The 16,438-nt window shown below is 53.5% G+C and overlaps 6 protein-coding genes across 6 annotated transcripts; 3 read left to right on the top strand and 3 right to left on the bottom strand.

Moving 5' to 3' along the window:
• Nucleotides 1-918: 918 nt before the first annotated feature.
• On the bottom strand, nucleotides 919-2,467 carry CGCA056_v009478 (uncharacterized protein; the record flags this gene model as incomplete). The annotated part of the gene is made up of 3 exons (XM_037324725.1): nucleotides 919-1,642; nucleotides 1,712-2,140; nucleotides 2,202-2,467. 3 exons carry the CDS (start codon nucleotides 2,465-2,467, stop codon nucleotides 919-921), a joined length of 1,419 nt encoding a protein of 472 aa, XP_037176531.1.
• A 3,920-nt stretch (nucleotides 2,468-6,387) lies between these two features.
• CGCA056_v009477 (putative endochitinase) lies at nucleotides 6,388-8,197 on the bottom strand (the record flags this gene model as incomplete). Its single annotated transcript, XM_037324724.1, has 4 exons — nucleotides 6,388-6,942; nucleotides 6,993-7,531; nucleotides 7,593-8,049; nucleotides 8,102-8,197. 4 exons carry the CDS (start codon nucleotides 8,195-8,197, stop codon nucleotides 6,388-6,390), a joined length of 1,647 nt encoding a protein of 548 aa, XP_037176524.1.
• Nucleotides 8,198-9,095: 898 nt separating this feature from the next.
• EO (2-methylene-furan-3-one reductase) lies at nucleotides 9,096-10,263 on the top strand (the record flags this gene model as incomplete). Its single annotated transcript, XM_037324723.1, has 2 exons — nucleotides 9,096-9,295; nucleotides 9,354-10,263. The coding sequence occupies 2 exons, from the start codon at nucleotides 9,096-9,098 to the stop codon at nucleotides 10,261-10,263; spliced, it is 1,110 nt and encodes a 369-aa protein (XP_037176525.1).
• Nucleotides 10,264-10,289: 26 nt separating this feature from the next.
• On the bottom strand, nucleotides 10,290-10,844 carry CGCA056_v009475 (uncharacterized protein; the record flags this gene model as incomplete). Its single annotated transcript, XM_037324722.1, has 2 exons — nucleotides 10,290-10,747; nucleotides 10,802-10,844. 2 exons carry the CDS (start codon nucleotides 10,842-10,844, stop codon nucleotides 10,290-10,292), a joined length of 501 nt encoding a protein of 166 aa, XP_037176833.1.
• A 1,187-nt stretch (nucleotides 10,845-12,031) lies between these two features.
• CGCA056_v009474 (uncharacterized protein) lies at nucleotides 12,032-12,729 on the top strand (the record flags this gene model as incomplete). Its single annotated transcript, XM_037324721.1, has 2 exons — nucleotides 12,032-12,236; nucleotides 12,299-12,729. The coding sequence occupies 2 exons, from the start codon at nucleotides 12,032-12,034 to the stop codon at nucleotides 12,727-12,729; spliced, it is 636 nt and encodes a 211-aa protein (XP_037176523.1).
• Nucleotides 12,730-13,209: 480 nt separating this feature from the next.
• CGCA056_v009473 (uncharacterized protein) lies at nucleotides 13,210-15,395 on the top strand (the record flags this gene model as incomplete). Its single annotated transcript, XM_037324720.1, has 5 exons — nucleotides 13,210-13,626; nucleotides 13,721-14,146; nucleotides 14,220-14,329; nucleotides 14,389-15,081; nucleotides 15,128-15,395. 5 exons carry the CDS (start codon nucleotides 13,210-13,212, stop codon nucleotides 15,393-15,395), a joined length of 1,914 nt encoding a protein of 637 aa, XP_037176528.1.
• Nucleotides 15,396-16,438: the final 1,043 nt, after the last annotated feature.

Below are 16,438 nucleotides of genomic sequence, written 5' to 3'. Positions count from 1 at the left end.
GTTCTTTAGCGAACGATATACCAAGAACCTAATTCTGTTTTGACATCGAAGCCAGCCAATCGACGATCATGTCACAGGCCAGAAACCAATATCAGCAGGATGAGACACGACGTATTCACATCGATTGATATCATTTCATTTTCCTGACTCGGGGTATTTCCTGAATATTAAGAGCCGACACTCCCAAGACCTCGTAACCAGTACTCAAAACCCAAAGGCTGTCCTGCCCCATGAGCCCCAGCCCAGTCCCCGACCCTTGAACGCCGTGCTCAGCTGATTTTCCAACATAGTAGACAAGCTCCTCTAACTCCATGCATGGCTCTTCTGAGAAAGCAGGGTATCCAGTGACCTGCTTCGTGTATCGTGCTCTAGCGCAGCGTAAAAAATCAAAACTTTTTTTGGTTTGTAGTGTAATGATGTATATCCGTGGGTTATCCCACCGGATGTTGAGAACTCTCCGTGTCCTCGGAAATGGGGTCTTGTGGATGGTGAGAGCCGGATAGGCATGCCGAGAGCAATGCGTTTTCCGACTGGGCGGTTAAGGCAGCTGATAATGGCTTCATCAAAGCCCTGGAGCAGACTCAAAAAAAAATTCCGCGTATTCCTCCCAAGCCACCTTTCCAGCCGATAAAAGCCCGGCGAGAAATTCCGCGCGCGTGGCCGATGGGGGGCGTGGCGTGGCGTTCGTCGCACATCGACACGTCCGCCCGTCGTCTCATCCGAAAAGCCTCAACCCCGCGTCCGACCGTCGCCGGGGTCCATCAGCTCGAGTGCGCAACGCAACGCCGTCGTTCGAATCGTCGGGATCCATACATCACGTTATACGTGCAGCGATCGGAGTCCGTGATTCTTTTTTGCATGTGTTTGCTGTCCCTGTCAGCCCCTCCGTGCGGTTCTGACATTCGCGTGATTGTCCGTTCACTTGGTGCCCAAATCGGGAAACCCGCTCGCCTGCAACACGTCGTCCTGTTGCCACCCCGATCCAATCTTCGCTACCGACGCCGGCAGGGTCGGGTCCTGTTCGCAGTTCGTCCCGTCCCAGATGCGCGTGCTGAAGCCGCCTGCCCAGGGCGCCGTGATGTCGGGCAGCGCGAGGGACTTGCCGGGGTGCGAGAAGCCCTTCTGCGAGGAGTCGTCGTCTTCGTCGTCATCGGAGTCGTCTATCAGGATCTGGGAGTTGAAGATTTCCAAATCTGGGGGCGGCTGCTGGGAGCTGCTCGTCGCTGCGGGGACGGTAGGGTTGGCGGTACTGCCGCCCGGGGGCAGGCGCTCGATCTCCACCACGACCTCTCGAGTCCTGTAGATTGCCATCTTAGGCTGTTGGCCGCCTTCCAGGTCGGCAGTTCCGATGGATTCTCGCCGAGAACCGGGGGCGGTGCTGACTGCTGCGGTGTTGGTGCCGCGGGTTAGGTTGGAGTTGAGTTCGATGGGGTTTGCGGGACGACCGGCGGGTGTGTTGCGGTTGTAGTTTGGTAGTTGGAGGGAGTACTCTGAGGGATGCCATGAGTTGCGGTCGCCGTTCCAGTCTGCGGCGGAGAGGATGCCCATGTCACGCTTGCGGGCGACCTTGCCGATGAGTTCGGCCATTGACATTTCGATTTTGAGTTTGACCATGTAGGCCAAGGGATGGAATTGCATGTAGCTGGTTGATGTTAGCATCTTCAAAGCAAGAGAGAATGGGAGTCAGATGCTGATGACCGAATGCACTTACACGAAGGTGTTGTTCAGGCTCATCATGGCAATGATGAGCACATCCATGCTCAGCGAGAACCCAATAATGAACATATTGAACCTAGTCAAACGTTTATACTTGGTCAAGCCGTGCATGACCAAATTCTTCTGCACGATGCGAACGAAGTAGATGTTGAGCGCGCCGTCGACGATGAGGTAGATAACCTTCTCGCACCGGTCCCACCAGTCGTTGATCTCGACATAGCGATCCGAGACCTGCAGACGGGCCGGGATCCAGATGTTGTAGACCGAGATATTGATTGCGGTGATGATGACCGCGACGCCGACCTTGACGCGCCATGCCAGTTTCCTGTTGGTGAGGAGGATTGCGCAGCGGTTGATGATGATTTGAAGTAAGAACTGGACTTGCAGTGCCCATGTTGTCAAGATGGTGAAATAGAACGCAAAGCTAGAGACGCGCAATGTTAGTGTCTGGTGCGCCGGGCGGGCATGTTCAAAAGTTGGCCTACCTTGGTGGAATGATGCCCTTGAGATGCAACCAGCAGATGACGCTGAATATCGAGCACACTAGGATCTCCAGCCAAATCATCCAGATGTACGGATTGCGCAGGATGCGGTCGCCCTGCCGCCTGTACATCGCCGTAGTCTGCCGAACCGCCGTCCACGTCGTGAGCCAGCCGAACCCGAGGGTGAAGCCCCAGGCCAGCGAGGCGATGACCATGTCATCTTCGGTGACCTCTTCGAGCTTGAACTGCGGGGAGAGGAGATTGCTCATGATGAACCAGCCAGGACATCATAGCAGGTGTGCCTGAACATCCAACAATTGAGTTGATATATGGGGGGGTTTCCTTAATCCATGAGATGAAGATGCTTCATTCCGAACAACGAATGAAAGTTAGCAAAATTTTGAATTCTCAGCAAAACGGAAGAAATCGTCTTCGGAGGAGAGACTGTGTTGTTTTGTTGTTGTTGTTTGGAAAGGGGTCAAGCGAGAGAAGAGTGAGGCGAATACACACACCAGACCATTTACTTACAAGTGGCATGGTCCACGACGTCATCCGCAAGACCCGACCTGGACAAAATGCCTCGGGTCTTCCGATCTCTATGGGCAAAGAGAAAAAAAAAATTTGCGATTGGGGGGCACACAAATCGAAATCCGAGAACGCAGGAAGCGCGAGCACGGGGAGAAGGGATGGGGTAACAGAGTGCCTGATGCGCAAGCAGGACTCGCAGGTGCTTTTGAGGTAGACTCTTGGCTAGAGAGGATTAGCGTTGCGGCGGTTGGACCTTTCGAACGTCGCGTTTCATAGAACGAGTCATGGCACGGGCACACACTCTCAGTCACACACACACAGCACACACACACACCATTCGAACGGTGCGGATGGCGTTCGCCGTTCTGCTGGTGGTGGCTCTAATCCGCCATTCCAGCAGCTGCAGCGTAGCGCCGCGCTAGTCTTGGAAAACCTGGTTTCTTTTCTTCGCGCAGAAGGAATTTCCAGCCTTCTGCCGCAGGTTCCAACTCCACACTGGAAGCAAACGGCGGCTTCATCCTTACTGCAGCGAGGCCAGGACGGGTTAGGCGGTGCCAACGATGCGTGCTTGTCCTGTAGCTCCGGCTAGCCCGACGGGAGATGAAGATGAGAGGAAGGTTTGACCGTTTGGCCTAGAGGAGAGTGTACAAAGATACGTCTCTCCTTTTTAGCCTCAGGGTATCCCCCCTAACAACGACAATAAGGCGAGGCATGTGAGAAATTGGTGCCAAAATAATCCAGGGTGCCCCTTTTCTTCACTCATAGCAAGATGGCCCATGCTTGATGGTGCACAACGTGGAGGAGCAGAACTCTGCTGATTCTTTTCGCTGAGGGTATCCAAAAGGCAAAGATTGAACGACATGGAAGAAGAGGAGAGAGGAAAACAGACATACCCCGGCAAGATCGGCCGTGTGGTGGGAAGCGGTGAGGGCGCCGCGGGGGAGAGCGATGTGCGCAGCGCCCAGGCTGGCAATGTGTCAACGCCCGCCAAAAGTCTCTCGTATGCGGCATTAGGGCAATTCCCCAATAAGCTTTTTCGGCCATGAAGACTTCGGATTCGTAGGAAATGGTCTTGGGCCGAAAGGCTTGGCGTCTAATCCCAGACTAGAATCGCGCCGCTCGGGACTTCCCCCCTTCCAATGACACCAATCGACGTAGCCAGGGAAAGAGAGGGAATACCTTGGCAACCAACTTGGTTGTTGTCCCCCATCTAACCCCGGAGAGGATATGTAATATTACCAACGACTCGGTACGGATATATCGCACTTTCGAAAGAAGCGAGAAGACAACAGTCAGTCACTCCGGGATCGCCCCAAGCCGGCCCCTCCCGGAACATAGTCCGCAGCCAACAGAGTTTCGTGAGCACGTGGCACGTGCATCCAAGAGGGTGGTAGAGTAGGTCCGCAGTAATTTGCAGAGACACGAGTCTAGATCTGCTGCTTGGAAGAAGCCTGGGGATGGCGGAGGTGAGTGGGAGTCCTTCCGGCTATATTCCGAGATCTTAATTGTATGGTCTCCATAAGCTTCGTGTGAAACGTCGGCCAAGAATGGGGTCGACGGACCGTCCCTGATGAATTGTCTATCTTCATCGATCTGAAAAACGACGTCCCCGGAGGAAAGAAGCAAACTGTGTGCTACGCCTTTGTCAGATCTGCGTTCGTGAACTAGATGGCGATCAACCGCTTGCCAGATCGTCGCGAAACCGCAGTGTGGTGCGCCTCATCTCACATACGAAGCATTGGTGCGTAAGGAAATGCCTATTTTCAGGACAACTTTGAGATGCGTGGCTGGCTCAGCCCGAGTCTAGGCCACGGAATCCGTGCGCTCGCTGTAGACGCCGACTCCTTGTGTCAGTCCCTTCGAGTCGTGGGTATGCAGTTTTGCTCGCGACAGGCAGATCGGATGGCGCTTCTTTGTTGCCTGCAGCAAGCTCTTTGGGCAGCACTTTCCGACGGATAGCACACAAGCGAATATGTAATCAAACGCGCGTTTCCTCGGCAGTCACCTCGTGTCTTGGTGAGGTCATAGGGTGCCGATATGTTGACGTCGTAACGTAAGCGTGTTCTGGAAGCGTTCCATCTAGATACGTAGCTCAGGAACAACCTCTCCCTGACCAGAGGTGCAGAATACCCGGTGAAATTAGTGATCAAGCGTTCTTCATAGGCAAACTCTTCATGCCTGGCAAGCGAGCCGCTTGCTCTTTGCGTCAATGAAGCCATATGAGTCGCGCGCCGCGATATCCCACAGCCTGCAGCTGGAGATCTATCGGTTTGACGATGTGAACAACCGCTCGAGTCATTGACTTTCCGGACCGAGCGAGCTATTCCAACGACGGCCGGTTGACGATGCGGCAATCGAGCGCGGCTAGTTCTTGAAGAAGCCTCGGCTCAGAAACATGGGAATGCTGAGTGTTGAAGCTTTACCGACGGCGCTTTCGCCAGCAGCCACCCGCGAACAGATTGCCCCTGACCAGTACGGGCGGCCCGCCACTCTTTCTCGAGCACCAGGTTTCACGATGATGGCTAGCTCTACATCGCGCCCTTTTGGCCCAGGTTGTGCCGCCGCGCTTCGGGACCGAACGCAGTTGAGGTGAGCAGAAGATTTCCGTTGACAGGCTTAGACAGGCGGAGTTTGCAGCGAGACGTGGGTGAATTCTCATAGGTGCAGCGTGCAGTAGAATGCCGGGTTCTTGGTGTGCGGCAATAGTAGCGCGTCCAAGACCATCTTTCGATCAAGCTTCAATGTGGAGACGATGGGTATCGGGCGATACTTCGGTGTTTGCTGGTTGAGAGGGTGGTGAGCTTGGTCCCCCCTCCTCCCGCCGGCGTTGACATTTCTTCTGCCCAACATTCCTCGCAAACCTTCCAATCCAGAGGAAGCTTCAAAAGCTTGTAGCGTCTTGCTGTCGGCATGCTGCAGGCCATCTCTCAGCATCTGCACAGAACGAGTCATTTGACCCAACTCACCACTAGACTGCCCAGGACATAGCGTTTAGCAGCTCAACAGTCTAGATCAGACGGACGCGATGTCCAGAAGGTTTTCAGGGCTTCGAAATCTCTGATAGACCTCGGCGACCGCGGCGACTGCTGCGCCATCCCCTTGGAAGAGCTTGTCGGGGTGCGTTCCGAACCGCGAAGGCCCAAATCCCGCGGGAACCCATGCTGGTGATTTTGAGTATTCTGCCCGCAGTCGGCCCCAGAAGTATGTGCCTAGATCAATAGCAGCAATGCCAAATCTCAGGTTAGTGCGGTTGCCCCTGCACACCCGTTATTTCCGGAGAAACTGCGAGAGATTGCAACGCAGATACAGATGTCGATGCACGCTTGTCGTTGGATGACACGAATGAACATGAGATTGGCTCAAAGGAACATGTGGTATTGCTGCAGCGAAGCGACAGCAACGTCACGTGATCGGAGTCGCGTCAAACGCGACGTTCCGTCGCCACTTTCAACTCTTCTCCGCCGCCAGAACACTCGGCGGTGCTTCGGAGTGCACATCAGCTCAGTTGGGCTTTGACGCTCATGTTCCATCCCATCACGTCCTCGGATGCTAGCTTCGAACAGATGACTCCCTCTAATTATGCCGTATGGCCTATCTCCCACATTACGTACGACGAGCTTCAAAACACATGCCTATGTACATCAGCGTCCAAATAAGATCATCAGCTGCAAATACCATAGCCAGATTGGCAGCCTTCGCCGCAGTGCAACGCCGAATTGCCGCAGAATCCCCATTGGCTGCAGCATTGGTAGTCACCGTTGCCTCTGCAGGTTGATCCTCCCGCACCGCAAGAACCATCGGTAGATACGGGCAGTCCCGACACGCTATCGGTGCCGACATTGCCGGTACCACAAGTGCCGAATTCTGGCTGACAGCCAGTTCCGCAATAATCTAGGCCAGATCCGCAATATCCGTACATGCTGCAGCAGTTGCCGGCTCCGCATGATCCCACGTTTACTCCGCAAGCTCCGCCTCCGGGTGACGGGGTGGTGGGCGGATCCGGCGCGGGCGCCGGAGCGGGATTAGGAGTGCTGCCGGTTCCACATGTGCCGAAGTCAGACTGGCATCCCGTTCCGCAGTGGTCCGTCGACGTCCCGCAGTATCCGTACTGGCTACAGCAATATCCAGTGCCGCAGGATCCAATCCCGGCTCCGCATCCTCCTGTGCCAGGGTTCGGCAGCGTTGGACTCTCTGGGTTAGTTGGTGCCGGGTTTGTCTGCATTATCAGTTATCAACTGGCAATTTTTTCTTGGCTCGAACACTTACCTCGCAAGTTGTCAATGACGGGTTCACGGCGGCCTCCACAAGCCAGTCTTTCATAGTCGCTTGGAAAGATTTGCCGTTGTAGGGGTTTGCGTCGCCTCTAGTTGCTTCCCAGACAGCAACACCTCCAAAGGATGACCGGCAGTAGTACGCATCGATCAGGTTTCTAGCCTGCTCGTGTGTAATGGAGTTGCCCTCACTGGCAGCATCCGGTGAAGCTGGCAGGGTGATGTACAACTTGGCAGCGCTACTGGCTGTAGTCGATAGCCACTGAGCCCAAGTGTCATAGGTGAATCCCGCCTGTTGTGTGGCCTGGCCAGGAGTGTATGACGGGTTGCTAGCCGTCCAAGTCGCCGCCGAGCACGCCGGAGTGTTGTAGAATTGGACAAAGATCATGTCGAACGGAATGGCAGTGATCATATCGCCCATGTTGGCATCGGGGACAATGCACTGAGGTGCACCAGTGAGATAGTACGGTTTCGATGCCGTCGGGAAGAAGGAACGCAAAAGGGTGAGCATCGCAATGTAGCCCTCTGAGTTGTCTATAGGTCGACTGTCAGCCTGCACTCTGTAGGAACAAATACGGGAAAAGGCGATATTTACCAGTTGATGGCCACTCAATGTCCATATCAAAGCCATCCACTTCAACTGCCTGCCCGGCATTGTCGAACGGACGTGGACCTGTCCAATCAGCGCTCTGGGGACCGAACATCTTCCAGAGGTATGTCGCCAGGACTTCGCCCTCGTTTCTGCCCGTGAGTTGATAGTTCGTTACACCACCTCCCAAAGAGAGGATGATCTTCTTGCCGTATTGCTGCTGGCACACGGGGATTTGGGCGTTGAGTGTCGGGCAGTTGGACTGCAACTGATCCTTTGACGGATCGTTCACACCATTCCATCCGGGACCTGGGTAAACCTCCCCACCGCAACGGTTGCCGAAGTTCGTACCCGGGTAACCGTTTGCTTGCGCCGGGAAGAGGTGGACGAAGGACAGAACGATGACATCGATCTCGGGTTGCTGACACTGCTCTATCAGGTCGCCCTGATTAGGTCCTTGCCCCTGTGTGGGAGTCAGCTTGAGAGTTCACTCAATATGGAGTGAAGAGACATACGTAGTAGACAACAACGTTATTCTTCGAATTCGGGTCGAACCCGGAGCATCGCGAGACTACGCCGCTTAGGAACGTGAGGAACAGAAGGAAACGCATTGCGAACTGCGGTTTGCGTGGCACCGGAGAGTAACTAGCCGAGAAATTTGACGAAGATCGCATTTGACGATCCCACAGACCGGCCGGGGTCAGAAAATGTCGAAGAAATTCTCGTCAAATAGCAGAAATTTGAAGAATTCGAAGCGCCCGATCCCTCAGTGACGCAAAGAGAAGTAGCCCAGAGGAAGAAGAAAGAAGAAAGAAGGCTCGATGATGAAATCTTCCTCCAGCTCCTCCTTCCTCTCCACTCTGGTCCCTCTTTCTCTAAATACCAAATGTAAGTCGCGCTCCCACCGCACTTGCCGAGAGGAAAGAGCACCCCTCCATCGCGACTGCACCGTCTCCTGCGGTCCTGGCATTGGCGGCGCAGCCTGAGAAAAGAAATGCTGCAGAAATATTTCTCCCTCGACAAGCCAAAACTAGCAGTTTCCAAGATTCTGGGTCTGAGACGACGGCTCTGCCAACTCGACTATTCCAACCAGCGTGCCCCTCCTCCGGTTTCCCAGGGCGAGAACGGCCCCTTGACTCAGCCCGCCACCACCAAAGCCGACTAAAGGGCGACATCTCATCGGGAGGCTGGTGTCTTCAGGATCGACGCATCGTTGGCAGTTGACCAAATTTTCTTTGAGAATCTTGAAATTGATCAATCTTGGTGCAAGTAAGATTGAGCCTGTGTAGAACGCAGGCTTTTGGAGCAGATTGTAAGTCTGTCCAACCGGCCGTGGGTTCGGCGTCGTTAGTGGGGCCATGCCACCGAAACCGCCGAACAGCCCCACCGAACCGCCGACCGAACTTTCCAAACAGCCGGGCCGGACGTGCGCATTAAAAGCCCAGAGTTCCCGGCTGCACTTAGCTTTTCCTCCTTCCTTGTCTCAGTATTTTCTGTAGCATGGCAACCATGAGCGACCTTCCTCAAACGATGCGCTCCCTAGTGGCGCTGCAGCATTGCACCCCCGTCGGCTTCGAGGTGGCCGAAGTGCCCCTCCCGACAATAACGAATCCTACGGAGGTGATAATTCGGGTGCATGCCGGAGCGATTATGAAGGGCGATTGCCAACGGGCTGTGGGGTCTCGGATCGTTGCCTCGCGAAAAGAGACGTTTGTGCCCTACCTCTTGCGAATCATTTTGGTCAAGGAATGACTGACCATTCTCTAGATTCCCCGTGAAACTTGGCTGTGAGGGCGCTGGCATCGTCGTTGCAATCGGCTCAGAAGTCAAGCGCTTCAAGGTCGGCGATGCAGTCTACGGACACGGCGTCGTCCGCCCCGCCTTCAGCAATCCGGACCCAGGTTTCTGCTCCGAATATGCAATCACGCATGAGAGATTACTGCTCCCAAAGCCGCCACAAATAAGCTTTGAAGAAGCTGCCGCACTTCCAGGGTACACTGTGACGGCGTACCAAACCATCAAGCGCGGTCTTGAACTAGCCGGTTGGGAGAGCCTTGAAGGAAAGACCGTGTACGTCCCAGCTGCCTTAAGCGGAGGGGGCTTCAGCGGGATCCAGGTTGCGAAAAACGTATTCGGTGCAGCGAAAATCATCTCCACAGTCTCGACACCAAAGCTGAAGCTTGTTGAAGAGTATCTTCCCGGGATGGTGGACCAACTTATCGACTACAAGACGACGAGCTTGACGGACGCCGTTCCCAAGGGCAGTGTGGATTTCATGTTCAACACGCAATGGGACAGCATGAACCCAGCGATACCCCTTCTCAACCCCAAGACAGGCGTCATCATGTCCATTGCCTCAATTCCCCCATCACCTTTGGTGAGAGAGATAATGGGGCCTGGCATGGTTCCGCTTTGGCTAGCTTGGATGTTAGACCTGGTCCAGTGGTGGTACGCTTTCGAGTTTAGAGGGACGAACATCCAACACGAATTCGTGTCGGGTAATCCGGAGATCAGAGAAGACTTAGAGAGAGCTGGTGAGATGATTGCTACTGGCAAGGTGAAAGCAGTCTTTCGTACGGTGGATCTATCTGACATCGAGTCTATCCGGGAAGAATGCGTAAAGGTCGACACCGGGAAGGGTGGCCTTGGTAGGCTACTGATCAGAGTGAAGGACTAATCCCTGCTATACTGCCCGTCAACGATCTAGACAAGCCCCTTCACGATCGCGATAGAGCTGGTATAAATGTCCAGCACCCTAGCCTTAATACCATCTTCAGCACCTGCGGTAATCACATCCGCTCTCGCGGTCCACACAATCTTAGTGTTGTTGTTCCCAATGTCATTCAACTCAATCGTGCCCTGGATGTTGACCGCAGGCAAGCCGGGAGCTTCGTAGAGCGTATAAGCCAGGGAGTGTTTATCGGCATCGACCCAGTCCAGTCGCTCGCGAGCAAATTGGCCGGCCAGAGTAATGTCTCGGACAGCGCCGGGACCAAAACCGGTGAGTTCGTTGATGGTGACGTTCTTCATATAAAGCTGGGCGGCTCCGAAGGCTGAGTAGATCCCCCAAACGGTCCCGACAGAGGCGTTGAAGGTGTCGGTGACCTGCCCAACGAAGATCTTGGATTCGTTTCGAGAGGTCAGAGGAGATGACGAAGCGACTAAGACTATTAGGTCAATCATTCTCAATGATTATAGAGAAGACATGCCTCCACAGAGGAGCGCGAGGGGCGCCGCGACGAGAGAGATGAACTTCATATTGTGATGTTGAACAAAGAACGATCCTTTTTTGGGTGCTTGCCTGCTTCTGATGCCTTCAAACTCCCTCTATGGCCTCATGTATTCATCTCTTATACCCATTGGAAACGTCTAAGATAGCAGACGACGTCGACTGTCGGCGCCGAGTTACACTCCAGGCGCCGATGATCCATTTGTCAACGGCCAAAGGACAAAGCGATTTGTCCGAACCTCCAATGCAACCCTTGACATATATGAGTTCCCAACGATCGCTATGGGTCTTTCACCAGAGGTGCCCCATCTGACGGCGAATCCAAGCATTGAGAGCCGAACTAGTTCATCCCGCCGGCCAGTTGTACGAATCAAGTCCTCCGCCCTCTGGGCCGTTCATCTCATCAGGTCCTCTGTGCTCTTGGCGTAACTCTATTTATTTTGTTTCTCGATTTACAGAACCACAACGCAGTCTGTTCAAAGGACTTTGGGTGCGCTCAAGTTCCGGCGACCGATGCTCCAACCGACAACGGCATTTCGTCACTCTTGTCAATTGGGGAAAGGGAGAGGTCACCGAACAAAGTGAGACACTGATTTTCACTAGAATGAGCTTCGATGAATTTTGCGGTAACATTTCCTGAATCTCATGATGCCTTTTGAAGCAGGACTAGCAACAAACAACCCAGAACGGCGACCCTGGTCCGAGCGATCCCGGGGCCGGCGGGCGAGTGGAGACACGTCGGGTCCGGACCCGGCGCGGGCATTGACGCCGGCGGTCAGAAACAAGCCATCAAGATGATCAAGATTGAGCCATTGCCCCTCAAATTCCACCGTGTGTGAAACAAGAAACACCCAAGGCCAAAAAAAGTGGCGTTCGCGATGATGTGCATAAAATTCCAGCGCGACTTCAGCCCTTTCAGCCCATGTCGAGGAAGCCACTGTGGGCCCATTAAACACCCAGCGGGTCCTGTCGCGACCGCAACGCGAAAGCAGTACGCGCCGCGCCAGGCCTGCCGCACCAGACCATCCAATGCGCATTCCATTTCTTAGCGCCGTGAATATCACCCACCCTGTCCGTCCCAAACATTCCCACAGCCGATAGACACAAACATCGTCAATCCATCTTCACAGTCATTGCGCCGCAGTGTACCACTTCCGCTACTCTTGCGAACAGCATACGCACATATTCCCCTTCAAACGCTTCCGAAATCGATACAATGGCCCTCAAGCGCAAGCGCTCCGCCTCCGAGCTTGTCACGCTTTTCAACTCCCCCGCCCGTTCCGACTCCAGCGTCGAGTCCTTCGACTTCCCGATCTCACCCAGCCTGGCCTTCCCTCGCGCATTCACGACACCCTCACATCTCGACAGCCGAACGAGGAAACGGTTCCGCGACAACCGACCTTCGCAGGAGGAGGTTCATCGTGAGTAGAGTCAATGATATTATTACCGTCAAATCATGCGCTAACGATCAATCGCAACACAGAACGCACGCTCCAGATGCTGTACTCCGCTCAACAACAAGATCAACATATGGAAACCGAGCTTTCATCGTCACCTGCCCCTGCTCCTGCCGTCGCACGCAATACACAAAAGTCTCTCCACAGCTTCTGGAACATCAAGTCCGCGCAACCTCCCGTGTCAAGGACGGCCAGCCCGCCGGTCCACCAGAGAGCGTTGAGCCCTACAAGCTGCGAGGATTGCGGTGCCGGGCTTGCCTCGGCTGACGCTGACGGCATGGAGATTGACGGATGCGAAGGAGACAACGCTTGCGGCGCATGTGGGAAGCATGTCTGCTCGCAGTGCTCTATCACGAACCTTGGAGAGCAGAGAAGATGTTTACACTGCTCTGGCAGCAAGTCATGGGTGACGGGGAGCACGCCTGCTTGGGCCATATCATCGATGCGAATGTTTTGAGCGGTTGTTTCTTGAATTAGGGGCTGGATTCCTTTGCAAGGCAGGGCGTTGTGGATGACAGGCTGCTATTGATTCGGCGTTTAGTATATACATCACATGATACCGGAGGATACCACTATTGGAGAAATACGAGAAGCATTGCATTCAACCTCTGGCCTGAAGGGGAGCTCACACAACAGCTTGGCACCACTCGGCAAGCCCAGTGACCGCGAAATGCAAGGAGCGCACAAGAAAGCCATGCAAGTAGCCTTGTACAGCCGCCGACATGAGGCGCAGGGCACTGCCTCCAGATGCTGAATGGTCAGAAACTCTCTGCTCCGCGGCCAATTTCAGATGTGCTGACACCCGACCCCACCCTAGTGAGTTGGATATGAAATCAGGCTGCGGCTCTCCTCCCATGAATATCCCCACCGAGGCCCAAGACCTTTCCGAAATCTCTCTTCTGCCCGCTTTCATCCTCAACCCAGTCTGAACAGCGCCATGGCGGAAGGCTTGGGTCTTGCCGCCAGCGTTATAGCTGTTGCCGACCTCGCTGGAAAGACGATCTCCCTCACCATCAAGCTCAAGGCGCTCTGGGAAGAGGTCAAAGATGTGCCGGTCACCCTTATCGACAAGGCAGAGTATCTCCAACATCCCGAAGAGCTTTTTGGCCTAGCAGAACAAGATGCCGCAGAAGATTCCACGCCAACTGCTATTTGGAACGCCATTAACCGAGCTCGCGCTGCCAAGAACGATGTTCAGAGCACGATCGATGCATACACAGAAGAACTAGCCAACAGGCGGCAATTCAGGCGCAGAATCGCTGCTGCCAAGGTCGTCATCCAGAAAGATAACCTCAGGACGGTAGAGCAAAAGCTTGACAGGGCTTTAGAGCTCTACAAGCTTGCTAATGACGTCGTTTACGGGCAAACTTCCTTGAGCACATGCTTGCTGAGAATCAGAAGTCTGACATTGCTGTGTCAGCCGATATGGCAGATTGATCCTCAAACAGCTCGCCGAGCCAATGAGTGCTGTGGTCATCTCCGCAACCACCCAGAGCCCTGTCATCGATCCAGGAGACTCCAAAGGCTATAGCTCGAGTCAGATTATTACAGTCAAGGCTGCTAAGCCAAGGACGAAAGCCATTTTTGAGGGTCCTTCAGCACTGGGTCGATTGTGTTTCGGCTACTACGACGAAATCTACAGCTTCTCTGTGAGAGTCCCAGACTGGCTGGGTGGGAAGGTTTACTCTGCAATGGTCCAAAGGAGCATTGCTGGCTGGCAATCCTTCCTTTCAGTGTATCCCACCATTCACCTTTTCGAAGACGAAGTCTTCGATATAATACAGGAAGACGACATTACTGCTTTGCAAAAGTATCTTTGCGAAAACAACCTCACGTCATTCGTCCATAACAGTTACGGTTTTAACTTGCTCCACGTTAGTATAATAATCTCTCTCTGTGGTTTTTTCTACTTTTTCTGAGACTGCATGCTAATTGTGTCATGAACAGTTTGCTTTAATAGACGAGTCTGTTGGGACAGCAAAGTGGCTCTTGAGCTGTGGCCTGCACCCAGGCTCATTCGATGAATGCGATGCTGGCTATGTTCTTTCAATGGCAGAGTATGTGCAAGAATATACCTTCTGCTTGCTGAAAAGCTATTTGCTAACTGCCCCAAAAGGTCACCTGTTGAGTTTTATATCGCGAAGTTTGATTCAAAGAAGCAAAGTCATCAAGTTGAGATCCTCAAGCTTTGTCAGGATTATATGCCCGACACGATTGAGTCATTTGATCTGATTTGGGCTACAATGATCTCGGACAGATCATATGAGGATTTCACAGCATTACAAATGGTGATAGAACCTCGCTATTCCGCTTTTGATCTGTACACGAGATATGCACACGCATGCGATGGCGTAAGTTTCAGCGATTGGAGTTGGCACGAAGTCAAAAAGGTTTTACCCGAAGCCGAGACTCTCACCAAACACCTCATCGAAATCTGCAGAAGTCACCAGTGGGAGATGGGGCTTCCAGTAATAGCAGCAACAGGTCTGTCCAGAGATCTCCGAAGACTACACGACAGAAGGTCGATTTTGCCAGTGAACTGCAGCTTCTATCGAGTTCTGAGCGATATCGCCCGGATTGACCCGGAAGACATCATATCTCCTCTCAAAGGCAATTACTTGGGCATGGCTGGAGTTACACAATTGTACAGATTTCTCCGGCGATTAACCTGGAACTGGAATCCGCCCGAAGTCCTTGATCAGCTTCTTCGGTCAGCAATTACACATTGGGCGACCGCTCTCTACGACAGTGGTGTTGATCTCTTGCATTATGGTCGAAAAGAGAGAAATCACTACCAAGATCTCGGCTGGTACGTATCAGAAATGACCATTTCGTGTGCCGACTTCAGAAGATAGGTATCTGATTGGGATCCCTTACACCTGCTCCTTTCTCGGTATCACGTACGGCTCATTGCCCGAGCAATGGAGATTATGGTGGGCTCCGAATGTCAATGATTACGCGGCAGACTTTTGGAATATGGTGGAAAATCCAGGTTCAGCTCCCTCTGGTTTCAACGTCCCGGGAGGTTGGACAGACGACTTTGACGGCGAGAATGGCGGTGAAGATGAGGAGAGAGTCCCGTTCATTTGGTCGGAATATCGCAAGAACAGACCTCCAATTTGATTTTTATTCTTCCTGTTTAGAGCCCTACGTCAGATACCTGATTTGGCTCGTGGGGCAGTCCAGTATTGGGGTCGAGATGCACAGGTGTGGTATGAAGAACAACTTAGGAATTCAATTTCGGGTGGGCTGATACTTCCCATTCATTCCGAAAAATTCCATGCTTCTCTAAAATAGCTACTTAGTCTTTGTTTTCTTACCTGTGAACGGCCTCAAAATGAGAAGTAAGTCAGTAGTCTTGTCAGCGATAGCGCATTGGGGGCCTGCTAGGCCGTCAGATGCTGAACTGCGACGCAAGGCAAAGAGTTCCACGAAGTTCTGCAAGTCTGGGAGGTGATTCCTCGCAAAAGGATATCCAGTATGCCGCTTCTTCGTAAGCTAGGCGTATTCCACAGATGGGCAGGCAACTTGTTCCGCTCCAGCTGAGCGGCCGTGCAACCGCGGAAAGCCAGTGACAGAAGACCCCCCCCCCCCCCCCCGAAGTCGACATCCATAATTCCCGCAGCTGTTTTTCGGCGCAGTCTACTTGCATATGCACGAGTACCAGATGACCATGGGGGCCGATGTTCCTAAGCCAATACTGCGCCTGCTGACATGCAGCCCTGCCCAGCATGGAGGTGTGGCAGATCAGGCTGTGGGCATACCCGGACGACCCGTAACGTTGATGAAGTTGTGCGATTTCTCACTCTTCATCCCACTCGAATCGCATCAACCCTCAATCGCGCATCGACTTTACCTGGACTCTATTATCGTCATGGCAGAAGCTCTCGGTACTGCGGCCAGCGTGATCGCCGTGATCGACCTGGCGGGCAAAGCTGTCACCTTAACCTTCAAGCTCAAATGTCTCTGGGACGAAGTCAAAGACGTGCCAGCCGCTCTTCTAGAGAAGGCGGAAGAGCTCCAACATCTCGATGAAATTCTCCGCGATGACGAGATTCACGCTGCCAACAATCCGCTGCCGACACCGGCATGGAACGATACCATCATGCAGAAGGCCATGGGGAGGGCTCGCGCTGCGATGGAAGACTTACAAATGACTCTGGATG

This window comes from Colletotrichum aenigma, assembly GCF_013390185.1.
Source record: "Colletotrichum aenigma strain Cg56 chromosome Unknown KSG_Cg56_contig06, whole genome shotgun sequence".
Lineage (NCBI taxonomy): Eukaryota > Fungi > Ascomycota > Sordariomycetes > Glomerellales > Glomerellaceae > Colletotrichum > Colletotrichum aenigma.
Note: the sequence above shows the minus strand (reverse complement) of the source record. Positions and strands in the feature narration are given on the sequence as shown.